Source organism: Schistocerca gregaria, chromosome X (genome assembly GCF_023897955.1).
Source record: "Schistocerca gregaria isolate iqSchGreg1 chromosome X, iqSchGreg1.2, whole genome shotgun sequence".
NCBI classification, from domain to species: Eukaryota; Metazoa; Arthropoda; class Insecta; order Orthoptera; family Acrididae; genus Schistocerca; species Schistocerca gregaria.
Genome location: NC_064931.1, coordinates 770,551,265 through 770,578,847, shown reverse-complemented (window position 1 = coordinate 770,578,847; position 27,583 = coordinate 770,551,265). Strand labels below are relative to the sequence as shown.

Here is a 27,583-nt window from a genome sequence, read left to right as displayed (position 1 = left end):
AATATCACAAAATTTCTTCCGGTTTGGCCGATTTACCTAGAATTGCGCCTATCACATGTAATGTGATATACTACAGAAAATCTAGACTTTTCCCTGTGCCTGAAACTCTGGCCTTTACTTCTAGAAATGAAGTAGGGCGGAACTACGTTTTCAGAACTTAAATATTTGTCAATCCTTCTGCAAATGTTACCATAGTAAGTGAACAAAGAACTTTTTTTTTCAAAATGTAGAATTTAGGCGATAGTTGGCCTCACTTTAAAGTTAGTGTTCATGACCACACCGTTAGTAAAGCCGCCCGGTTTGCTCAACGTGTCTGCGAAGAATGGTGTATTTCTCGCAGCCAAGTAACGCGACGTACGAACAGTGGTCGTAAACAGATCCTAGTCGGTAGAAACCGGAGGAGAGTGTCGCGCTCTCAGTGAAAATCGGTTTCAAACCCGACAGAAAATACCGTGAACGTGAATTAGGGTGCATAATCCAACATTCTCAGCAATCACGTTTTGTTATTTCTTCTATATACTCACAATGGGTATTGGGCAAGCTGTGGACCGACCCGTAGAAGTAAGAGCGATAAGGTGGGCGAGTTGAAAGCAGCTAGAGGCCCCCGGGACATGGTATGCAATGAGAGGCGCACTCCTCGACCGGCGCTTCCTCATCCTCCATTACACTACCACAAGAAAACTAACAACAATAACCAATTGATAAAATCTCAGGAAAGACGACGACGACACACTGAACTAACGACAGGCGTAAAAGAATCAGTTGAATTAAAAACGTGGGAAGGGCAGGAGCCAGGCTGGACCACAGAGCAAGGGCAGCCATGGGCCGCCTGGGTAGGAGCAGTTGATGGAAGGGTATGAACTAAACGTAAAGCCAGATCAGCCACTACAGCGTCATCCGCCAGCACCAGAGGCAGAGTGTCAGCAAGTTCAAGGTTTCGTTGTAAAATGGCCAATTTAGGACAATACAGTAGGACATCATATATGTGGGCCATCATCATATGGGCACCATACATTGTGAGACAGATGCTCACGTCGTCGTACGTGGCAACGTGTCAGCCACGTGTGGTCAAAGCAAATTCAATATAGAACAACATTCTCTGCGAGAAATATGAAGGGAACACTGACACATAGTCGTGGTCACTTTAATTGTTCGCAGTTTGCTCAGAAAAACCAGGGCACACCAATCTGTGTTCCAAGCCTCCAAGAACTGACGGCATAGAGTTGACTGAATGTCCAGTTCCGATACTCCCATCTCCGAAGTCAGCATGCTGGTAGCCAACTGGTCAGCAGGATTCCAATTTGATCTGATGTCCAAATAAAGACAACCAACCGTCCAGCTTGATGGAGGTCAGAAAGGAGGTCCTGAATAGTCACGACCGTGACTGTCGAGGATAGCACTGATCAATAGCCTGAAAATTACTCACAGAGTAACTGCCGATCAAGAACGTCTCTCTGGTGCAAGAACAAATATGACTGAGCGCACAAGTAATGGCCACCAATTTTGCAGTGAATACACTACATTCGTTTTGTAGGGAGCGTTATTCACTGCACCCTGTAAATGTGTAGGCAAAATCGGTTCACCTGAAGACTGCAGAGCTGTCATTGTGCACCACTTCCAAACCTTTGAAATGCATCCTGGCCAGTGACAGCTAGCGAAAAACTATACGGTTAATAGTCTTTTCGTCCAAAGCATAGGTCGAGACAGATCCGAGGGCAGGGTAAACACTAGGAGGGCAAGAGACAACAGTGGGGCTAGTTGGAGTTCAGAGCAGACACACTGTATGCAAATTGCAGTCTTGACTCCAGTCCTGGACTTCAGTTGTGGAAGAAGGACCTCCCTGCCAGGAGAAAGGACATGATAGTTCGGATATTCAGGGGAGCAGTGAATGTGTATCATATTTTGAAAAGCAGTAGTTGTCACGTGATGTGTAGTGGAGGAACATCAGCGTCCATGAATAGGCTATTCACAGGACTGGCTCGAAAGGCATCTGTAGCAAATCAGACCCCACAATGGTGTATCAGATCTAGCATCCACAATGCTAAAGGTGATACCGAACTACATGTCAGACTCCCACGATCAGGGCAAGACAAGCTCAGAGCTTTGTAAGGTGCTAAGCAGTCTGCGCCCCAGCTGGTGTTACTGAGGCAGCTAAGAGTGTTAAGGTGGGAACAGCAAATATACTTAAGTAAGTTAAGATAGGAAAGCCAAGTCAACTGGGCATTGTAGATCAGTCCCAGAAAGCGACCAGACTCCACCACATTGAGCAACTGGTCGTCAAAGCAGAGTTAGGGTTATGGAAGGACAGTACAATGGTGGCACGAGTGCATGGCGCATGTATTGCAAGTTGAAAACTGGAATCCATGGGTGAGAGTCCAGTACTGCACCTTCCGTATGGCACCCTGCAGTTGGCTTAAAGCAACACCCACAGTGGACGAGCAATAGTGAATGTAAAAATCGTCAGTATTCGTGGAGGGTGAAAGGGTGGACACCACAACTGCCGCTTGATCACTAATAGTCACTAGGAAAAGGTGGACACTCAATAGGTGGGACTCCATTTACTTGTACATGGGGAGTACAGCGGGAAACATCAACTAGAACTCGGAAAGTAGGGTGTGCAATAAGTTCCGGACAAAAATTGGGACCTGGCCCTGGAGACCTCACTCATGTAGGGTAACAACGATGTGATGACGCCTCACGGCGTCATAAGCCTTTTGCAAGTCGAAGCGATAAGCTGTTGACTAAGGGCAAAATGAGACTGCAGACTCCAGACAGACTGAATTATCAGTTTTACAACGGCCCTGGAACAGAGACAAAAAAAACCCGTAGACTCAAGGTACCAACACAGCCACCAGCTCACCATACATTCGATCAACTTTCAGAGAACATTAGTAAGACGAATTGGGCCATATCTGTCCCGCTCAAGGGTGTGCTAACCCCGTTTTAGTCCCGAAAAGATCACGCTTTCTCGCCACTGAGATGAGACTCACCCTCGCTCCAGATACGGTTGAAAACGGCCAAGACATGACGTCGCCTATCCACTGATGGGTGTTTGAGCTGTTACATGATGTGAGGTGTCCTGGTGGTGACTAACATTTTTTCTGGTGTACGAGCAACATCCACATACAGGGGGTTCCTGAAGTTCCTTGACTAATTCCCAGCACATGTAGATAACTGTTTCAATAGGTACCCAAGTGAGTACACATGCCGTTTCCGTTCTGCAGGAACTATCATGTAAATCAGTGCGTGTGCTGTGTTAAAGGCAATTTACAGCAACTATGATAATCACTACATTCGAACCGTCTCTTGACGATCTCGATGTCGACAGGACAAGAATCCAGTGCCAAGACATACGTGAAGCGTGCAGTATTCATGTGTCCCGTTGCAGACTTTATACATATACGAACTTCAGAAATTAAGTTACACACGTCGTCTCCGTCTAAGACCACTGCGCAAGAAGAGTGGCACACTGTCAGAAGAGAGTGAATGTTCCGGGTTTTCTGCAGAGACAGTTCTCCTGCAGTACGAATAACAGGTGCATCACAATGTGCGAGCGAAACGGCGCGGCAAATGGAAACGTACTTCAGAGTTGAAGTGGGCGGGACAGTACGATTCTTGGGGGAAAACGTCTAAATTGCACACAGATTCGCAGTGAAATTCTGACGGTATACGGATCAAATGTAATGTCGCGTCCAGCCATAATCGAATTGTGCCAACAATTTGATCGAGGCTGAACAGATGTAGGTGAAGCTGATCGGGAAGTCCAAATCATGCATCATGAAATTACCTTTCGGTAAAGCTGAAAGAACATTTGGAGGGGAAAGAGACTTTACAAGGGCGACTGTGTTCACACAACGGTTCTCGAATGGCTCCTTGATCGAGGAAGAAGGCTGGATGGATGGATGGATGAAAGGAAGATTAGGGTTTAACGTACCGTCGACATCGAGGCCATTAGAGATGTAGCACAAGCTTGAATTGTGTCAAGGATGGGGAAGGAAATCGGCCGTGTCCTTTCAAATGAAGCATCCGGCATTTGCCTGAAGAGATTTAGGGAAATCACAGAAAACCTAAATCTGAATCTGAATGACTGGACGAACCTTTGAACCGTCCCCCCCCCCCCCCCCGCCCCGAATGCAAATCCCTTGTGCTAACCACTGCGCCACCTAGTTTTGAATTGTTACAAGAATATAATCTGGCTAATGGATTACAAAAAAGTATAATCACAACAAATTAACGATGAACATGATACAATAACATTATTTAGAACAGCCTACAAAAGTTTCCTCTCCCTTACATTACATGAAGCACTCTCATCACATACCCAGCAATGACGGTACCATCATTAAAAAGCCATCGCAATGAATTAGAAAGAATCCTGAGGCCTTTTAGACACAGAGAAGAGAAAACAGATAAAAGAATAATCTAGCCGTTTTAGTGTGAATCTACTAATGTAATGGGTTGCTGCATAAGTTCATACAGTTTTTCCATAAGTTTAATAAACACAGCAGATACACATAACAGAGATTTTAATCATCAATAATATAGCCTCCTCCACTATTTACAAGTCTGCCAACGCTGGGGTAACTTTCCGATGCCGGCCGCGGTGGTCTCGCGGTTCTAGGCGCGCAGTCCGGAACCGTGCGACTGCTACGGACGCAGGTTCGAATCCTGCCTCGGGCATGGATGTGTGTGATGTCCTTAGGTTAGTTAGGTTTAAGTAGTTCTAAGTTCTAGGGGTCTGATTAGTCCCATAGTGCTCAGAGCCATTTGAACCATTTTTTTGAACTTTCCGATTTCGCGACTGTAGGAATCACTTGGTTTTGAACCAAGAACTCTCCTAGGCACATTCGGAGCACATTTTCATCTGGAAACGAAGTTCTTTGAAGGCTGTTCGATAGAGAAAGGAAAAGGTGAAAATTTGAGGGAGCAATATCAAGCGAACAAGGTGGGTGCGGAATGACTTCCCAACCCACATCGTGTATAGTGTTTTTTGGCAGTCTAGCAGAATGCGTGCGGACGATATCGTGGAGTAGCATCACTTCAAGCAGTCTTCTTGGTCGTTGTTCTTGGACTGCGGCTGCAAGACTACTCAGTTGTTGACCATGAAAGTCAGCACTGATGGTTACACCTCGGGGAAGCATCACCACACCATCGATATTCCACCAGATTTATAACATTATCTTTTGTGGATGCGCGCAGTTCTTTGTACGAGAGTTTCTGCTTTGTATGGGCTCAACTATTAATTTCTGTTCCTCGTGTTAACATACAGACACCACTTCTCGACACCAGTAACGATACAGGATAGGAATTGTCGATGTTACTGATGACGAGCAGGCACGGATGCACATACGGCCACCCACTGATTTGTGAGATTTTGGCTTAGAGCATGCATTACCCATACACTCGATTTTTGAACCTTCCCCATTGCATGCGAATGTCGCACGAGGTGGAATGACCACAGTTCATCACATCTGCCAGTTCCGGCATACACTGACGTGAATCATTGTAGATTAATGCGTTTGTGTCGCAGGGGAGTGTCGTAGGATCGTTGCTATTCACAATATACATAAATGACCTTGGAGATTACATCGGAAATTCACTGACGCTTTTTGCGCATGATTCTGTGGTATAACGAGAGGTTGTAACAATGGAAAATTGTACTGAAATGCAGGAGGATCTGCAGCGAATTGACGCATGGTGCAGGGAATGTCAATGGAATCTCAATGTACACAAGTGTAATGTGCTGCGAATACATAGAAAGAAAGATCCCTTAACATTTAGCTACAATATAGCAGGTCAGCAACTGGAAGCAGTTAGTTCCATAAATTATCTGGGAGTACGCATTAGGAGTGATATAAAATGGAATGATCATATAAAGTTGATCGTCGGTGAAGCAGATGCCAGACTGAGATTCATTGGAAGAATCCTAAGGAAATGCAATCCGAAAACAAAGGAAGTAGGTTACAGTACGCTTGTTCGCCCACTGCTCGAATACTGCTCAGCAGTGTGGGATCCGTACCAGATAGGGTTGATAGAAGAGATAGAGAAGATACAACGCAGAGCAGCGCGTTTCGTTACAGGATCATTTAGTAATCGCGAAAGTGTTACGGAGATGATAGACAAACTCCAGTGGAAGACTCTGCAGGAGAGACGCTCAGTAGCTCGGTACGGGCTTTTGTTGAGGTTTAGAGAACATACCTTCACCGAGGAGTCAAGCAGTATATTGCTCCCTCCTACGTATATCTCGCGAAGATACCATGAGGATAAAATCAGAGAGATCAGAGCTCACACAGACGAATACCGACAATCTTTCTTCTCACGAACAATACGAGACTGGAATAGAAGGGAGAACCGAGAGAGGTACTCAAGGTACCCTCCGCCACACACCGCTTGCGAAGTATGGATATAGATGTAGATATACGGTCTTCATAAAACCCAGAAGGTCTTCCTGAACGTGGGAGTCGCTGATGTCAAAATGATCCTTCTTCAAACGAGAAATCCATTTTCTTGCTGTGCTCTGTCCAACAGTCTATCCCTACAAATGGTGCAAACGCTTATGGCTACCTCTGCTGCTGTCACCCTCTACTGAACTCAGACAGAATAATATGTCGGAAATGTTCTGATTACACTACTTGGCACTGCATTTTCTAGCGTCCACAGCTCCACCCAGTACCTCGAAAAGACAGAGTTACAGCATGTAAACTCAAATAGCAGCAGTGAACTACAAATAAAAAAGGACTATCGTAAATAAACCAATAGCAACCGGAATACCAACATACAAAACAAAAACGCTAGGAACTCAAGCACCAACCTAATATCAACTGAATAATACGCTAATTTCGCTGCAAAGCAGAAGGTTCTGTGCTACATCGCGCAAGAGTGTGTGTGTGTGTGTGTGTGTGTGTGTGTGTGTGTGTGTGTGTGTGTGTGTGAATCCCCGGAAAACGAGGGAGGAGCCCTGAAGGTACAGAGCAGTGTGTTGTGCGCATTTTCCGCTAATAAGTTGACCTTTGAAAGAACGCCGCTCTGCAGTCATGTCTCAAGGCCGAAGCTACGTAAGCAACTTTCGCCGTGCGGTAACAAATCTGAAAGAATACTCGCGAGTGGCACACGTAATTTTTATGAAGTCTGTAAGCAAACCAGGCCACTGCGTTTGCGGTGGCATTGCATTGTGGTGCGAGAGGGGGGGGGGAGGGGTGGAGGGTAGGGGGAGGGGAGGGGAGGGGGAGAGGAGGGGGACGCCCAGTCCTTACAGCGAGGTAGTAAAATCTGCGCCACTACTCTACAACTTGTTGAATTCTTCGTAGCAGATTCGCTTTATCAACGTTTATATTAGGCACTGATCTCGTCTGCCACACACGACCGCAATGCAGACGGAACCAGCCGAGACGTTTGTCAGCGACGAATACCGGAAGTCATGAGGAGCGGTTCTGCAACACAGGAAACCTACTGCGCGGCTGCCGTCTTGGCAGCGAAGCACAGCTCACGACGCGCTAAGGTGCCACCGGGCCGCCGGATTCTTGGAAGAAATCACTGCGACGCGCTGCCTTCGCTATTGTTAAGCACCACGTACCGACACTCAGGTACCTCTGCGCCGCACGTTCTTCGAACTACTTCAGTTACTTTATCAGACTCTACGGCAGAAGGAACTATTCTTCAGAACGAAAGTTGACGATTCCGCTGGCAACTGGTGGATGACCAAAACAGCGCGTAAACAACAAATGTGATAGCAAGCAGTTACAGCACACGAAGTAACTAACAGTTGTAACAGTCGCTATCATTCAGAATGTGATAAACTTGTTACTCAAACTTATAAAAAAAATGGCTCTGAGCACTATGTGACTTAACTTCTGAGGTCATCAGTCCCCTAGAACTTAGAACTACTTGAACCTAAATAACCTAAGGACATCATACACATCCATGCCCGAGGTAGGATTCGAACCTGTGACCGTAGCGGTCGCGCGGTTCTAGACTGTTGCGCCTAGAACTGCTCGGCCACCCCGACCGGCCAAACTTATCAGTGTGGTCAGTTTCCGAGCACCGTCGTTATCACGCTGTCTGAAAGAATGTACACTGTATTCTGTTTTAATAATAATAACGTAGTGGCATAGATGAAGAACGATTTCCTTATCGCCTGTCACTAAAATCATCATCATCATCATTATTACTATTATTTTAACCTAACTATCTTTTGACTTCAGCAGGAATAATAATAATAATAATAATAATAATAATAATAATAATAATAATAATGATTTAGTGACAGGCAATAAGGAAACCGTTGTTCACCTATGCCACTACGTTATTATTATTATTATTATTGCTGAAGTCAAAAAGGATAGTTACGTTAAAATACGTAAACGCCTGAGGAGTCTGGATTACACTTCGTATTTAAAAAATTTAAGGATACGGTCAACAAATTGTGACCCTACCGACTGCCACGAAAGCTTTATCATAATGAAGGAAACATTCTGTTCTCTACATTAACGATACTTTATGATTTCCTATTAAGGAATTTTGTGACTTCAGGCAGATGGCAAATTTTAGTTATTCTTGCAATGTGCCTGTAAAACTACGAGCATTTCACATCTCTTTTCCATTTGTGGATGCCTCTTTCAACTTCTTCCTTTGTTATTTTCGCTTCAAAATCTAATCTAAAGCACTCTCAAAGATGGATTACTTTTAAAACAGACACAAACCAAATAGCCGCCTCCGGAGTTGAAGAATCAACCCAGCATTCGTTCACAGCGACACAGTATATATTATGCGCCTAGACTGAAATGGTTGCAGTAGAATTTGAAAAAGGCTCCTCCGGAGTGCAGAGGACAAAGTTTCAGCACTTCGCGCTCCTGGGGTGAACCCTTGACGAGCCTGCTCATTAATGGTGAATCACACAGTATGACACAACAGTATCTCACGTTAGGTCTACTGGAAGCTCGCATAGGCTAATATCCTTGACGGAATTACTATAGAAACCAGTAGAAAGCACTACATAAAATTTATAAGTTTCAAACTGATAAAAAAATCGATAAATTATTTCTTGATGACAAGTTATCTGAGAAGGTAAGTACCCTTCCCCGAACGGATAAAACCGATTTTAACGTTATAAATATATGTTCTACGGCCCATCAAAGTCATTTCTCTATAACACTGCACAATCACTGTTTGACAGGTCACCTAAAGGCTAAAAATGCAGAAGTCGTCGAAGGAACAATTTCGCTTAGAGTTAGTCAAAAATGAGGCATTATTTGGCAAAAACTAAACATTTTCTTGAATCGTAATGATTAACGTATGCCATAGTCACATAGTCATATTCCCCAAACTAGGAGTTCTTGTGTCGTGGTACGTTCTTCAATTACACGTCATGTAAGTGTAAAGGTGGACTTGCAAGAGATTACGAGAATGGGATAACTCGTTGCAAAAAGAAAAATGTGATGACTGAGGCTTTTGATACTGGAATACTGCAGTGCGGCACACAGAAAATAATGAAGCATGTCCACACACCGTGATGACCGAACCTCCACACTTCCAATTCGTTAAGGAATAAGGGATGAACGTAAGGCAATATACCAATTTCTATTTTTGGAAATATGACTGTGTTACGGTACTGCAAGTGTGAACATACACAGTTTCAAGCAAATATTAAGCTTTTAAGCTGTTGTCGATTGTATTCCACAGCTTTTATAAATTCTAGAAATAACACGCAACACCTTAGACTGCTGTTCAGTTTATTCTTTATTGTGCGGTCGGCTTATATAAAAGACTATTATTCAGCACAAATTTGTGTTAATAGCAAGGGGTATATAAACATATAAAAAATAATATTATATTGACAGTTTATTTATTTATGTAACTCTTTCCGACAGCAGAAATTGTGCCGGATAACGGTCTTTGGCCGAAACTGGTTGCACAATAAGAAGATAAACAGCAGCTGGAGGTGTTGCACGATATCTTTCCAACAGTTTGGCTTTTTGCCAAGTAGCACCTCATTTATGAGTTGCTAATGTGGTGGTGGTAACTATACGTTACGCGATATAATTCCTTCGGTGATTCGTGCTTCTGAAGTGTGCAAATATAGAGTTTCAGAGATAAATACCTTTATGGGCGGTTGAACAGGTATCCCCGTATTTCGAAATCCTTTTTAATCGTTTCCACACACACGTTAGGTATCCTCTTTCGAGAGTCTCTGTTTAAAATACAGATAAAAACACAGCGTAATAAGTCACTTTCCAGGAAACAATCAGACCTGAGTACTGAAGTGTCGCCGGCCGGAGTGGCCGAGCGGTTCTAGGCGCTACAGTCTGGAAGCGCGACCGCTACGGTCGCAGGTACGAATCCTGCCTCGGGCATGGATGTGTGTGATGTCCTTAGGTTAGTTAGGTTTAATTAGTTCTAAGTTCTAGGGGACTGATAATCACAGCAATTAAGTCCCATAGTGCTCAGAACCATTTGAACTGAAGTGTCAAGTTCGTGCTTGTTTACTTCGCATTTTAGGAGAGGGATGTTGTCATAACGTTACCATAATATCTTTGTGCAATCGAAACGGTAATTATGTAATTAATGACATACTAATACTGCCATTCAGTGGCTTTTAAATCCAATTTGTCGCTTTCTGCTCAGGAACAGTTCCCAATCCACACAGTCATTGCACTACAATGCAACAACCGAGTGAGGTGGCCCAGAGGTTAGACACTGGACTCGCATTCGGGAGGACGACGGTTCAATCCTGTGTCCGGCCATCCCGATTTAGGTTTCCCGTGATTTCCCTAAATCACTCCGGGCAAATGCCGGGATGGTTCCTCTGAAAGGACACGGCCGACTTCCTTCCCCATCCTTCCCTAATCCGATGAGACCGATGACCACGCTGTCTGGTCTCCTTCCCCAAACAACCAACTACCAATCCAACTACCCGCTGTGACGCAACACGTTATTTAATTCGTAAAGCAGTTCTCGTGACCTGAAAAAAAGATTGCGACAGCGCAGGTAGTGGTGATAGGGAGCACACGCATATCGGCTCTCGCCGGCACTGGCAGAATCCCGTGGCGGTTTGTTTACCAGGTGGGACGCGGCGGCGCGACGGCGGCGGGCTCCGTGACGGCCGGGGTGGTGGCGTCCATGATGCTGGGGTCCATGTCGAGGATCATCTTGAGGTCCTCGTCGATGCCGATGTTGACGCGCACCGAATTCGCGCGCGGCGCCAGCACGGAGTCCATGCGCCGGATGATCTCCTGGAACTCGCTGAGCTGCCGCTGCGTGTGCGCCGGCGTCGCCTCCATGCCGCGCCGCGGTCGCGCTCGCACTGCCCAGCGCCGACTGCGCCCAGAACGCGCCGCCGTTGCGCGCGCACCGTCACGGCTATTTCTGCCATCCTTGCCTCGTCAAAACTCTCCGCCCGGATACTTTAATTTTATCCGAGAGACTCTGCCTATAATTTAACCTGACAGGCGGCAACAGCCCTAAGCAACAACAGACTCCGAACGATCGGAAAATTTCGGCTGCGGCGCCCAAATTATTATGGTATTTCGGAATACTTGGAGCTCACTACTCGAGCCTAAACTCGGAAACAAGCTCACTACGGACAACATACCACACTAAAGTCGCTGAAGGTAAAAACTTCTGAGTTATTACACTGCATCACGTTCGTCTTCAAACTACAACACTACTGGCCATTAAAATTGCTACACCAAGAAGAAATGCAGATGATAAACGGGTATTCATTGGATAAATATACACTCCTGGAAATGGAAAAAGAACACATTGACACCGGTGTGTCAGACCCACCATACTTGCTCCGGACACTGCGAGAGGGCTGTACAAACAATGATCACACGCACGGCACAGCGGACACACCAGGAATCGCGGTGTTGGCCGTCGAATGGCGCTAGCTGCGCAGCATTTGTGCACCGCCGCCGTCAGTGTCAGCCAGTTTGCCGTGGCATACGGAGATCCATCGCAGTCTTTAACACTGGTAGCATGCCGCGACAGCGTGGACGTCACCGTATGTGCAGTTGACGGACTTTGAGCGAGGGCGTATAGTGGGCATGCGGGAGGCCGGGTGGACGCACCGCCGAATTGCTATACACGTGGGGCGTGAGGTCTCCACAGTACATCGATGTTGTTGCCAGTGGTCGGCGGAAGGTGCACGTGCCCGTCGACCTGGGACTGGACCGCAGCGACGCACGGATGCACGCCAAGACCGTAGGATCCTACGCAGTGCCGTAGGGGACCGCACCGCCACTTCCCAGCAAATTAGGGACACTGTTGCTCCTGGGGTATCGGCAAGGATCATTCGCAACCGTCCCCATGAAGCTGGCCGTCTTCCGCCCACGCCCCAACATCGTGCAGCCCGCCTCCAGTGGTGTCGCGACAGGCGTGAATGGAGGGACGAATGGAGACGTGTCGTCTTCAGCGATGAGAGTCGCTCCTGCCTTGGTGCCAATGATGGTCGTATGCGTGTTTGGCGCCGTGCAGGTGAGCGCCACAATCAGGACTGCATACGACCGAGGCACACAGGGCCAACACCCGGCATCATAATGTGGGGAGCGATCTCCTACACTGGCCGTACACCTCTGGTGATCGTCGAGGGGACACTGAATAGTGCACGGTACATCCAAACCGTCATCGAACCCATCGTTCTACCATTCCTAGACCGGCAAGGGAACTTGCTGTTCCAACAGGACAATGCACGTCCGCATGTATCCCGTGCCACCCAACGTGCTCTAGAAGGTTTAAGTCAACTACCCTGGCCAGCAAGATCTCCGGATCTGTCCCCCATTGAGCATGTTTGGGACTGGATGAAGCGTCGTCTCACGCGGTCTGCACGTCCAGCACGAACGCTGGTCCAATTGAGGCGCCAGGTGGAAATGGCATGGCAAGCCTTTCCACAGAACTACATCCAGCATCTCTATGATCGTCTCCATGGGAGAATAGCAGCCTGCATTGCTGCGAAAGGTGGATATACACTGTACTAGTGCTGACATTGTGCATGCTCTGTTGCCTGTGTCTATGTGCCTGTGGTTCTGTCAGTGTGATCATGTGATGTATCTGACCCCAGGAATATGTCAATAAAGTTTCCCCTTCCTGGCACAATGAATTCACGGTGTTCTTATTTCAATTTCCACGAGTGTATTATATTAGAACTGACATGTGATTACATTATTACGCAATGTGGGTGCATAGATCCTGAGAAAACAGCAGGCCTTGATACGCCTGGGCATTGAGTCAAACAGAGCTTGGATGGCGTGTACAGGTACAGCTGCCCGTGCAGCTTCCACACGATTCCACAGTTCATCAAGAGTAGTGACTGGCGTATTGTGACGAGCCAGTTGCTCGGCCACCATTGAACAGACGTTTTCAGTTGGTGAGAGATCTGGAGAATGTGCTGGCCAGGACAGCAGTCGAACATTTTCTGCATCCAGAAAGGCCCGTACAGGACCTTTTTAGCCGAGCCGTCTAAGGCGCTGCAGTCATGGACTGTACGGTTAGTCCCGGCGGAGGTTCGAGTCCTCCCTCGGGCATGGGTGTGTTTGTTTGTCCTTAGGATAATTTAGGTTAAGTAGTGTGTAAGCTTACGGACTGATGCCCTTAACAGTTAAATCCCATAAGATTTCACACACTTTTGAACAGGACGTGCAACATGCGGTCGTGCATTATCCTGCTGAAATGTAGGGCTTAGCAGGGATCGAATGAAGGGTAGAGCACGGGTCGTAACACATCTGAAATGTAACGTCCACTGTTCCAAGTGCCGTCAATGCGAACAAGAGGTGACCGAGACGTGTAACCAGTGGCACCCCGTACCATCACGCCGGGTGATACGCCAGTATGGCGATGACGAATACAAGCTTCCAATGTGCGTTCACCGCGATGTCGCCAAATACGGATGCGACCATCATGTGCATCCAGGTTCGTTGTTCAGTACACCATCGCAGGCGCTACTGTCTCTGAAGCAGCGTCAAGAGTAACCGCAGCCATGGTCATCGAGCTGATAGTCCATTCTGCTGCAAACGTCGAACTGTTCGTGGAGATGGTTGCGTCTTGCAAACGTCCTCATCTGTTGACTCAGGGATCGAGACGTGGCTGCACGATCCGTTACAGCCATGCGGATAAGATGCCTGTCATCTCGACTGCTAGTAATACGAGGCCGTTGGGATCCAGCACGGCGTTCCGTATTACCCTCCTTAACCCATCGATTCCATATTCTGCTAACAGTCATTGGATCTGGACCAACGCGAGCAACAATGTCTCGTTACGATAAACCGCAATCGCGATAGGCTACAATCCGACCTTCACCAAAGTCAGAAACGTTATGGTACGCATTTCTCTTCCTTACACGAGGCATCACAACGTTTCACCAGGGAACGCCTGTCAACTGCTGTTTCTGTATGAGAAATCGATTGGAAACTTTCCTCATGCCAGCACGTTGTAGGTGTCGCCACCGGCGCCAAGTATATAAATATTTGTTTATTATATTAGTCCGTGCGATTTTTTGCTGTCTGTCTTCTGCAGATCTGCGATTCCTCTGATCTGTTGATACGAGGGTTGCCCAGAAAGTAATAAACCGCATTTTTTCTTCAACAACTCTTTATTGAACATAATGAGAATTACACACACGAAAGAATGGTGTTTTATCTACACACCCTATTTATTCACGTAATCTCCATCCCGTTCTATGGCCTTCCTCCAGCGTGAAAAATGGTCAAATGGCTCTGAGCACTATGGGACTTAACATCTGAGGTCATAAGTCCCCTAGAACTACTTAAACCTAACAAACCTAAGGACATCACACACACCCATGCCCGAGGAAGGATTAGAACTTGCGACCGTAGCGGTCGCGCGGTTCCAGGTTGAAGCGCCTAGAACCGCTTGGCCACACCGGCCGGCCCTCCAGCGTGAAACAAGGGCGCATATGCCCTGTCGGTATCAATTCTCGTCCTGGTGGCGGACCGGCCGAGGTGGCCGAGCGGTTCTAGGCGCTACAGTCTGCAACCGCGCGACCGCAACGGTCGCAGGTTGGAATCCTGCCTCGGGCATGGATGTTTGTGACGTCCGGCCGGCCGTGTAGGAAACTTGGCGCACTTCAAATAATACATACATTACGTTCCTCACTCGTACCATTATTTTTGGCTGAAAAAAAAATGTGGCGCATTACTTTCTGGGCAACCCACGTGGTTTCATATTTCGTTTCGTGCACTAAATTACGTGAAACACTTTATTGCTGATTTGGTAACAACTGCCGATTAATCCCAGAGAACCGAATGATTTTTTCCGTCACAAAAGTGTTTCTTAAATAATCGCCAAGTGATGAAGTGTTCTGAAAAAAAAAAAAAGTGTTGGCAGTTCTCCCGCGGTAAATCTGAAGTACTCGCCACATTAGCAGTGCAGTGTTTCACATCATCCAGCTTACGAAAACTAAACAGAATATCTCGACATAAATATGTGACAATTTTTGACAAATCAAGTGGAAATGCATCCTGTAACCCATGACCAGATAGGGGAAACGTATACTTGGGCACGAGAGACGAGTAACTAAAAACAATCCACTGAAGATGCCTTTTATATTACATCTACATCCATACTCCGCAAGCCACCTGACTGTGTGTGGCGGAGGGTACTTTGAGTACCTCTATCGGTTCCCCTTCTATTCCAGTCTTGTATTGTTCGTTGAAAGAAAGATTGTCGGTATGCGTGTCTGGGCTCTAATCTCTCTGATTTTATTCTCATGGTCTCTTCGCGAGATATACGTAGGAGGGAGCAATATACTGCTTGACACCTCGGTGAAGGTACGTTCTCGAAACTTCAACAAAAGCCCGTGCCGAGCTACTGAGCGTCTCTCTTGCAGAGTCTTCTACTGGAATTTATCTATCATCTCCGTAACGCTTTCGCGATTACTAAATGATCCTGTAAAGAATCGCGCTGCTCTCCGTTGGATCTTCTCTATCTCTTCTGTCAACCCTATCTGGTACGGATCCCACAGCAGTAAGCAGTATTCAAGCAGTGGGGGAACAAGCGTACTGCAACCTACTTCCTTTGTTTTCGGATTGCATTTCCTTAGGATTCTTCCAATGAATCTCAGTCTTGTATCTGCTTCACCGACGATTAATTTTATGTGGTCATTCCATTTTAAATCACTCCTAATGCGTACTCCCAGATAATTTATGGAATTAACTGCTTCCAGTTGCTCACCCGCTATATTGTAGTTAAATGATAAAGGATCTTCCTTTCTATGTATTCGCAGCACATTACACTCGTCTACATTGAGATTCAATTGACATTCCCTGCACCATGCGTCAACTCGTTGCAGATCCTCCTGCATTTCAGTACAATGTTCCATTGTTATAACCTCTCGATATACTACAGCATCATCTGCAAAAGCCTTAATGAACTTCCGATGTTATCCACAAGGTCATTTATGTATATTGTGAATAGCAACGATCCTACGACACTCCCCTGCGCCACACCTGAAATCACTCTTACTTCGGAAGACTTGTCTCCATTGAGAATGACATGCTGCGTTTCGTTATCTAGGAACTCTTCAATCCAATCACACAATTGGTCTGATAGTCCATATGCTCATACCTTGTTCATTAAACGATTGTGGGGGAACTGTATCAAATTCCTTGCGAAAATCAAGAAGCACGGCATCTATCTGGGAACCCGTGTCTATGGCCCCCTGAGTCTCGTGGACGAATAGCGCGAGCTGGGTTTCACACGATCGTCTTTTTCGAAACCTATGCTGATTCCTACAGAATAGATTTCTTGTCTCCAGAAAAGTCATTATACTCGAACATAATACGTGTTCCAAAATACAACTGATCGACGTTAGAGATATAGGTCTACAGTTCTGCACATCTGTTCGACGTCCCTTCTTGAAAACGGGGTGCCCTTTTCCAATCTTTTGGAACGCTACGCTCTTCTAGAGACTTACGGTACACCAGTGAACGAAGGGGGTTAAGTTCCTTCGCGTAAAATCGAACTGATATCTCATCAGGTCCAGCGACCTTTCCTCTTTTGAGCAATTTTAATTGTTTTTCTATCCCTCTGTCGTATATTTGATATCTACCATTTTGTCATCTGTGCGACAATCTAGAGAAAGAACTAAAGTGCAGTCTTCCTCTGTGAAACAGCATTGCAAAAAGACATTTAGTGTTTCGGCCTTTAGTCTGTTATCCTCTGTTTCCGTACCATTTTGGTCATAGAGTGTCTGAACATTTTGTTTTGCTCCACCTACCGTTGTTAAAGACAAAAAGCGTCTAGAATGTAAATAAATATTACACTGTCCAGTCACATTAATATGACCACCACGTATATTCTACATCAACGTGCAATAACCAATCTCACACGGCAGAATGGCAGCGCTAGCAGTGGAGGGTATATAAAGCGTATTGGGGGATGAGAGGGGGGGGGGGGGGGTGCGGAAAATGTGCAGTTTCCTGCGGAATTGGAGAAGTTTATCTGCCCTCATAAAGGCATGATCGTTGGTTTTCAGGACAAGGGGGGAAGCATGCCGAAACGGAAAAACTGCTCTCCGCAGCAGGCGCCTGGTTTATGCGCCCAAGATGACTGCTGTTCATCGGCGACGAAGGCTGCAATTTTCACGCCAATATCGCAATTGGACGTCCACTGATTGGAGACTGGTGGCGTTTTTAGATGAATAACGTTTCATGCTACATCGGCGTGGAGCGTCTAAAAGCAAGCACCCTTTAACAATCATCGGAAGGGTCCAGGCCGAAGGCATGAGCGTTGTGGTCTGGCGAACGTTTTCAATGCCATTCCCTGGGCAATCTCGTCATTCTGGAAGGCAAAGTGGATCAACATGCAGTTTGTTTTTCCTCAGCACGATGGCATCTACCAGCACGAAAATGCAACATGTGACCCAGCTCGCAGTCGACGTGTGTGGATCTAAGAGCACCAGAATGAGTTTACCATAATCCCCTGGCCACCAAACTCTTTGCATTTAAGCCCAACAAATAAACTGTGGGACCATCTCGATCGGACTGTTCGCGCCATGGATACTGAACCAACGAACCTAGCGCAGCAGCAGGCACTGGAATCGGCATGGCTCCACATTTCCGTCTGAGCTTCCAGAGCCTCACTTCCTGCTCGTCTCGTAGTAGTCTGCGCTGTAAAATGTGATTATACAGGCTTCTGACAGGTGGTTCCATTAATGTGACTAGAAAGTGTATATTGCAGCAAGAAAAAGACGTTTGAATTCATAAAATGAATATGGCTTCAATATTCGTTCCGAGCCCTCTGCTGGGATCTTTTTCAGGAGTGTTCTAGTGTCCCGTTTGGCTGAACATTACAGAAATCCAATTTTCCCCCTTTTGTTATTTCATTCCCCAGATCCCATATGGATGGCTCTCAGCACCATGGGACTTAACATCTTGGGTCATCAGCCCCCTAGAACTTAGAACTACTTAAACCTAAGGACATCACACACATCCATGCCAGAGGCAGGATTCGAACCTGCGACCGTAACAGTCCCGCGGTTCCGGACTGCAGCGCCTAGAACCGCAAGGCCACCGCGGCAGGCTCCCATATGGAGGAAGGGAGGGAGGCTTGAGGGAGGATGGGTTGTCATAGATGCAACATGCCTTTCCTCAGCTAAAACCTTCAAAATATACATGTTTGACAATATTCCAGGGTATCAAGTGTTCCCACATCTCGTCGTTCTTATGGGTGACGAACGTGACCAGATCGAACAGCGTAGGTGGGAGAAGGCTTCGAACGAGAGAAAATTCGGCGAATGGATGGTCTGCCCACTCCCCCGACTTAAATCGCATCAACCACTGCGGGATGTGTTGGGGAAACGTATTGCAGCACACCCACCTGCACCAACAACCATCCAGCAGTTGTGACTCTTCAAGCTTTCCCGGTGGATGTGTTGTAAATAGTCTTCACGGGTTTGTCGCCGGATCACGTTGTGCAAATTGCACAATATTTCCTCAGAGCAACTGTCCAACATCTTCAGGTGGTTCAACCTTGCTCGTGGCTAGGTACCCCGCCCTGGGACTTTCAGCAGAGGGAGCTTGAATATGGCAAATCATTGCGCATGAGCCATGTCCGCGGCTGCGCATTCTTCGTGCGCGTGTTCTAAAAACGGGGCGTCGGTGTGTGGATACCGTCAGTCGTACCTAGCCACGATCAAGGTTGAATCACCTGAAAATGTCGGACAGTTGCTCCGAGGAAATATCGTGGAATTTGCACAACGCGATCCGGCGGCAAACCCGTGAAGACTATTTACATCAAGCAATTGTCAGCCGTGTTGGTGGAGGAATGGAATGCCGTATCACAAGCACTCCGTACCAACCTTATGGACAACTTTGGAGCACATTGCAGAGCATGCAATGCCGTCTGTGAGGATTATACACCCTGTTAATAACCATGTCTGTTCTGTAATGTTTTGGGGAAAATCATTACTGAATTGTAGTGACTTCAGTGCAATTATTGTCTTCGAATAAAAACGTAATTTCTGTTCTTCGCATTCCGTATTTCTTTCAGTTATCTTCTGTACTATACTGTAGCAGCACTTTCTATATATGGTCCAAGCTTCATCGAGCAACGTTACTCGGCAATGACGCATCATTCGAATGTTATTTTCATCTTTCCGTTTTGCACACCAGTGTGGGTGATACTACACATGAATATCGAGGCGGGTTTCATTGTTATTCCACCAAAATTATACAAGCCTTTCGACGGCGCCAACATTATAAGAATCTTTCACCACAAGGAGGAATAAAGATCAAAAAACTCACGTAATCTTCAAACAAATGTGTATCTTGCGAACAGCTGTCTGAAGATGAACCTATCAGTTCGAAACCGCTTACGGCGCTATTTACTTACGCAAATAACATTATTAATAGTGAAACTTCCTGGCAGATTAAAACTGTGTGCCGGACCGAGACTCGAACTCGGGACCTTTGCCTTTCGCGGGCTAAGCCTCCGCAATATCCTTTCTTTCAGGAGTGCTAGTTCTGAAAGGTTCGCAGGAGAGCTTCCGTAAAGTTTGGAAGGTAGGAGACGAGATACTGGTAGAAGTAAAGCTGTGAGGACGGGGCGTGAGTCGCGCTTGGGTAGCTCAGATGGTAGAGCACTTGACCGTGAAAGGCAAAGGTCCCGAGTTCGAGTCTCGGTACGGCACACAGTTCATCTGCCAGGAAGTTTCATATCAGCGTACACTCCGCTGCAGAGTGAAAATCTCATTCTAGATTATTAATAGTGGCTCGTTGCCGCCTTTTTCTTTGGAGGAATCAACCTTCACTTAGTGGTTTCGTGCTGACTGTTGGAGTAAAAGATAATTGTGAGATGGGGGTTGATGGGATTGGGCCTTCTTGAGGTCTAACTGCGGGTTGTGCAGATCCTTCAGCATGGCTTGCGTCAGTTGGTGTGTTGCAGCTTGTGAAAGGATTGCTCAGGGCGTCAGGCGTTGTTACTGTTGCACGTCAGGCTGTAAATCGAACAGAAATGATAGATTTGGTGGCTGGTACTTCTTGACTGAAAGAGAATTGGTAGGGAGATGTGGGAATGGTGACAAATTGTACATAAAGGAGGACAAATGTAGGTGGTGGATGAGAGGACGCGCTCTATGAGGTGATAGTTGCAGCAAGAGATGGAGAGACATACAGGGTGTCCGAAAAGTCTTTCCCTGATTACATAAATTGATAACTCAGGCTAGAAGTAAGATACAAATATGAAACTTGTGTCGAATTGTTTACAACTATCAATGTACTCTTCCTGTATTAGAGTCGCAGTACGTAAGTAGTGGACGAGGTGCAGTGCCCAAGAAGCCATTTTAACCAATCAGGAGAAGGCACGGAGTGTCCTGTGGTACCATAAGAGACGATCACCAACCACAGTGCAGACACACTTCCAGACAACATTTGGAAGGAATCCACCTGATGTCAAGAGCATTTAAGCCTGGTATGAGAGGTTCAAGAACACAGAATCGGTTGCTGACCTTCCGAGGTCTGGTCGACCAAGAACCTCAGCAGACAGGGTGGAAGCTGTAAGGCAGTCTTTTCTACGATGTCCGAAGAAATCGGTGCGCAGGGCCTCAGGTGAATTACAGATGCCAAAAAGCTCTCTCCATGACATTTTACACAAACGTTTATTGTTTCGTGCATACAAAGTGCAAATAGTAAGGTCTTGTTGCCCAATGACAGTACACGTCGATATGACTTTGCGGTCGAAATGCTATCACGTATTGAGGACGATGATGGTTATCTCAGACGAATTACCTTTTCCGATGAAGCGACCTTTTTTGTCAGTGGAGTGGTAAATCGCCATAATGTGCGCATTTGGGCTTCACAACCCCCTGGCGAGGTCATGGAGTGCACCAGAGGCAGTCCAAAGGTGAATGTTTGGTGCGTGCTGTTGCACGATCGAATTATCGGGCCATTCTTCTTTGCTGAGGCTACCACCACATCTGCAGTGTATCTGGACATATTGCAACTGTATGCTGTTCCTCAGCTGCTGCAGTATCACCCCGATGTCTTGTTTCAGCAAGACACTGCACCACATCATTCGGGTTTGGACGTCCGTGCCTATGACCTTTCTTGGGCGATGGATTAGTCGTGATGGGCCAACGGTTTGGCCTCCACGCTCTCCTGACATAAGCCCATTAGACTTCTTTTTGTGGGGTTATGTCAAGGACGAGGTCTATCGAACACGTGTACCTGATCTTGAAACCCTGCGGCAACGGATCCCTCCAGTGATGTTGGCTAATGTGTGGACGGAAATTGAATATCGCCTAGATGTGCTACGTCCTACCAAGGGTGCTCATGTGGACGTTTACTGATGTGTGAAAAAAAACCTGATAGTTTGTAAACAATTAGACACCAGTTTCGTATTTGTATCTTACTTCTAGGCTGAGTTATCAATTTATGTAATCTGGGAAAAACTTTTCTGACACCCTGTAGATTATTGACGTGGTGGGATGATCCGTGACGGCGGACGGCGGTGAGTGGCAGTGAGTGATGTAGGTGGCCACAGAAGCGGCGCGGGGACGACGACGATGCGTTGCGGGCGAGTTGTAAGCAATGAGCAAGTGGCAGGCGACCAAGTGCCTCCGAGACGACAGCAACACACGGCGACGGCGGCCGCGAAAACGGGGAAATGGCGGCAGCAGGAAACGGCGACAAACAAGGCTGCACCTATCAACACGGCACAAGAGGGCGAATCTAGCCAGACTAGATGACAGGCGCGGCGAAGCAGGAGAAGGGCAAAAGGGTGGCAGCAAAATCAAACTAGCACTAGAGAGTGGCTCCAGCCGGTCTAGTTGATAGATAGCGAGAGTGTGGGATTCCAATCCACGGATGTAAAGAAACCAGTACCGTATTCACGTATATATGGATGTTTTCCCACGTTTGCATGGAACAGGTAGCGTTATTGGGTTAAATTGTCCAGGCCGCAATTGATGGGCCGTCGGCACTGGACAGGTTGTGATAACAGGCAGTGAAATCCAGGGGACGTGATTACCAAAATATTACTGTCGTGCCGCCGAGGTGGCTTACCGGTAGTTGTTTGTATCCCACGCGCACGAAAACGTCGAATACTGATGAAGTTTGAAGAGGAACACGACGCTGCCTAGTAATCCGTATGATTTTACCTTCAATGAAGGCCTCCCCGGAAGCCTGCAAATTTATGCTTAAAAATTCACCTATATATTTTATCCATAGCTAGATGTAAACGAAGTCGCGGTTGTAATTCAACAATTTAATAGAGTATTTCGGCTCAATCCCTCTTATAATGTTAATCACATTAAAATTTGATAAAATTAGAAGTTACGCGTTTCGGAACAACCAGTTTCTATTTTCAGACGCACACCATCACAAGACTCAGAATACCTCTTCGATAAAAAGCTATTGTTTCTGAAAACAGGAGCTTGCTATTTGGAAACACGTCAGTTTTAATATGATCATATTTTAAGGTTAAAAAACTTGTATATATTCGCTGTACTCCTTACATAACGAATCCCATCGTTTATTTCCTTCTTTCTACGACTCTTCATAACTGTCCTCTCGGAATATTCCAGGGCCGCCATCTCTCTTTAGCACAGAATGGTAGTCAGCCATCATCTTTGCATTCCACCTTCCCTTGGTGTCTTTTCATCTCTTTGACGACCTGGTGGAAGAGTTCTCCTTGTTCTTCATTGACATCGACAAGATTCGCAGGGAAAAAAGTCAATGTGTGAATGTGGAGAGTGAAGCCTCACACTCGTATTACGTCCTAATTTCATGAAACTCTGCATGGTTATTTTAACCCTGTTTTTATAATTTGGACGTCTGTTGTTGCCCATAGGTTGTTCACTACTTCTTCAAACGAAAGCCAAGCAATTTTTTTCCACTATATTCACTGTACATTCAAAAAAATTTTCTTTCACTAAACTTCTGGACTGAGGCCCCACAAGGATTCCTTCTTTAAGTTTCTCATAAGCGACTTTTGGAAATCTTGTTTCCGTGGAGAAGAGTCTCTAGTGAACTGTTTCAATAATCCAAGCTTAGTGTGAAAATGAAGTACTAGTACGTTGCTTAGTTGACCAATTGGTTCATTTATTACATTCTGTGAACCGGGTTGGAGGTTTATCTTTGACTCAGCGGTCCCTCTCACAAATGTGACACGGTATTTTTGTGTAGCCGGAATGTCGACCGAGTAACAAGTCAATTACTTTCAAACATCAAATGCTGTACAAGAATAAATTTCAACATAGGTTCGAGATTTTCATAGTCTCCTTATGGTTTAATGAATGGGCAACATGAATTGAGCCTAACATATGTTTATTATGGAAAAGTACACCTTTCAGGATACGTTTTGACGAGTCTATAAACAACCTCCACTGACTTTGATTATAAGCAACGTTAAAGAAATTCAGTATCCCCCAATATAACAAAAATAAAAATATAGCCTCCTCTTTATAGAATTTTACTAACTCTTACTTTCTGTTCCTTTACCAAGAGAATGATTCTCCGCGTAGCATAGTCTAAGATGTTTTACTTTCAGTTTTGACCGCAATTTGGCAGCATCTTTTTTAAAATTCAGGTCACGAGTTAAATAGTTCAGTTCGTTTCGACTTAATCATCCTGGTGCAGAACCTTCTTCCAGATAGTAATAATCGCAATCACCGCACTCACTTTCTGAACTGCTCTCTTGCTGGCATGCTTCGAGAATTGTATAGGTGGAATTGGATTAGGAGGAGATTCACTATGCGCAGCTGGTCGTAATGCCGACGATATGTTAGAATATTTTATATTCTCATTAATTTTTACGTTATGACCTTCAACGTTCACAAAGACAAATCTATCATATACATGAATCTGCTGCTCCCTTCAAACCGTAGGAACTGCGAAAGGCATTTCCTCACCCCCATTTTTCCGCTGTCTCAGCCCCTCAACACTTTTACGGTATACCTTGAGAGGTATTGTGAGATTTGTCTTGATCACTAACCCTTGTACCAAAGCCTGCGAAACGATTAATGGTTCGTTGGTTTAAAGGGGGGGGGGGGGGCGTGAAAGTCATCGGTCCCTTGTTCCGAATAAAATAATTCCACAAGGGAGGGAGTAAAATAATCGAGATATACTAAATACAGCTGGAGGAAAGGAGAAAACCACAACAACAACAGAAAGGCAACAAACACTAAAATGGACAAAATCGGACAAGAAACCCACAGAGAGACGCAAGAGAGAGCAGATTACCATCGCTGGCTAACCACAAGAATAAAAAGAATCCAGTCACTCTGCAACACATTAAAACCTCCACCCTAAAAGCAATAGTTTCGGAGATGTCCATCTCCAGAAGCGGATTCCGCGTAGCCTGTTTGGCCAGCCTGTCGGCAAGTTCGCTGCCTGGGATTCTGACGTGTCCTGTGGTCCACACAAACACCACTGAACGACAGGACGGTTCAAGGGCATAGATCGACTCCTGAATGGACGCTACCAACTGATGGCAACGGTAGCACTGGTCGATAGCTTGCAGACTGCTCAAGGAGTCAGTAGACAGGAGAAATGACTCGCCAGGGCATGAGCGGATGCGCTCAAAAGCACGAGACATGGCCGCCAGCTCTTCAGTTAAAACACTACAGCCATCTGCCAAGGAGTTCTGTTCAATATGTCCTCCATGAACATACGCAAAGCCTACGTGACCATCAGCCATCGAGCCGTCGGTGTAAAGCACTTCATGGCCCCAGTACATGTCGAGATTCGAGAGAATGTCATAGTGGAGAGCTGCAGGGTTAATGGAGTCCTTAGGGCCTTGCAAAAGATCCAGAAGAACCTGTAGCCTAGGTGTACACAATGGAGGTGTACGTGAATGGGCCTCGAGAAGAGGTGGTAACGGGAAGGACTCCAGTTCAGACAGAACGGACTGAACACGAACCGCAATTATATGTCCTCATCTGGGCTGCCGACGCAGGAGATGAACCGCCATTGTTGGGACAGGGAGACAACGTAACTGGCGAGCAGTTGTGCACATCTAACCTTCAATGGAGGGACTCTGGCCTCCACTAGGTCTCTGGTCACCAGACTAGTTCTAAAACCTACCGTCGCTAGGCGAACGCAAAGTGGTGCACTGGGACCAGTAAACGCAACGCTGAGGGCTCCGCCAATACATAAACCAAACTCCCATAGTCAAGGTGGGACTGAACAAGGGCTCTGTAGAGCTGCAGCAGAGTAGAGCGATCTGCACCCAAGTTGGTGTTGCTCAGGCAGCAGAGGACATTGAGATGCTGCCAGCACCTCCTCTTAAGCTGACGAAGGTGAGGTAGCCAAGTCAATTGGACGTCGAAAACCAGAACTAAGAATCGATATGTCTCCACTATAGTGAGTGGATCGTCATTAAGGTAAAGTTCTGGTTCTGGATGAACGGTGCGACACCGACAGAAATGCATGACACACGACTTCGCGGCTGAAAACTAGAAGCTGTGGGCTACAGCCCATGACTGCGCCTTGTGAATGGCTCCCTGTAGGCAGTGCTCAGCAACACCAGTACAGATAGAGCAGTACGAAATGCAGAAGTCGTCTGCATACAGAGAGTGTAAGACCGACGGTCCTACAGCTGCTGCTAGATTGTTAATAGCCACTGAAAACAGAGAGAAAATATGGAGCCCTGTGGAACGCTATTTTCCTCAATACAGGGGGAATTATGGGAGGCACCAACTTGGACACAAAGTACGGAGCGAGAGGAAGTTTTGGATAAAAATCGGGAGTGGGTCCCGGAGACCCCACTCATGAAATGTGACAAGGATATGATGTCACCAGGTAGTGTCATTCGCTTTTTGCAAATCCAAAAAGATGGCAACAAGGTGTTGGCATCTGGAAAAGGCTGTTTGGATGGCAGACTCGAGGGACACAAGATTATTAGTGGTAGAGCAACCCAGGCGGAAACCGCCCTGGCACGAAGCCAGTAGGCCCTGTGACTCCAGCACCCAAGCCAACTGCCGACACTTCATACGTTCCAGCAGCTTACAAAGAATGTTGGTAAGGCTGATGGGCCAATAGCTATCCACATCGAGCGGGATTTTGCCAGGTTTGAGCACTGGTATAATGGTGCTCTCCCTTCAGTGTGATGGAAAAACGCCATCGCACCAGATCCAGTTGAAGATCACGAGGAGATGACGTTTGTAGTCAGACAAAAGATGTTTAATCATCTGACTGTGGATGCGATCTGGCCCAGGAGCTGTGTCATGGCAATGTGCAAGGGCGCAAAGGAGCTCCCATTCTGTAAATGGGTCGTTATAGGGTTCACTGTGGCGTGTAGTGAACGAGAGGACTTTCCATCCGCTGTTTGAGGGTGCGGACGGCTGGGGGGTAATTCTCCAATGCAGAGGCTCGAGCATAGTGCTCAGCAATGTGCTCGGCAATCGCGTTTGCGTCGGTAGATAACATGCCATTGATATTAATGCCATGGACACCTGCTGAGGTGTGGTACCCAGAAAGACGTCTGATCTTTGTACAGACTTTAGAAGGTGGAGTATGGCACCCAATGGTCGACACGTACCTCTCCCAACATTTTTGTTTCCGTCGTTTTATAAGCTGGCGAACGCGGTCACGGAGCTGCTTAAAGGCTCTTAGGTTCTCTCGGGAAGGGTATGTCGCTGTAGAGCTCGGCGACGCTCTTTAATTGCCTCAGCAGCTTCCGGCGACCACCAAGTGACTGCCTTTCGCTGGGGCACCCTAAAGAACGAGGGATAGCGTTTTCCGCCACAGAAACGATTGTTGTTGTGACCTGCTCAGCGACAACATCGATGGCACCATATGGGGGAGATTCAGCGGTGTCAGCAGAGGTGTAGGCTTCCCAGTCTGCCTTGCTTATTAGCCCATCTGGGTAGGCGTCTATGGGCATGACGCCAGGGGAGAGACAGGAAGATGGGGAAGTGTTCACTGCCACACAGGTCGTCATGTGCTCTCCAGTGGATAGGTGGGAGAAGGCCAGGACTGCAAACCGAGAGATCAAATACCGAATATGTGCCAAGTGTCACACTTAAATGTGCGGGGGCACCTGCATTCAAGAGGCAGAGGTCGGGTTGTGACAGTAAATTTTCGACTTCCCTGCATCAGCCAGTAAGCATGGCGCCACCCTACAAGGGGTTATG

The 27,583-nt window shown here is 46.6% G+C and overlaps 1 protein-coding gene across 2 annotated transcripts in view; it reads right to left on the bottom strand.

Moving 5' to 3' along the window:
- LOC126297672 (microphthalmia-associated transcription factor) overlaps positions 1 to 27,583 on the bottom strand; it is a 349,969-nt gene that overhangs the window by 274,452 nt on the left and 47,934 nt on the right. The window contains exon 1 of one of the 2 annotated variants that reach the window (XM_049988777.1): positions 11,056 to 11,308. The exons of the other annotated variant lie outside the window; for it this stretch is intronic. Coding sequence (XP_049844734.1) covers positions 11,056 to 11,276 — 221 coding nt within the window. The 5' untranslated portion in view covers positions 11,277 to 11,308. Of the gene's footprint in view, positions 1 to 11,055; positions 11,309 to 27,583 lie in introns of those variants that run through there. 2 annotated transcript variants of the gene reach the window in all.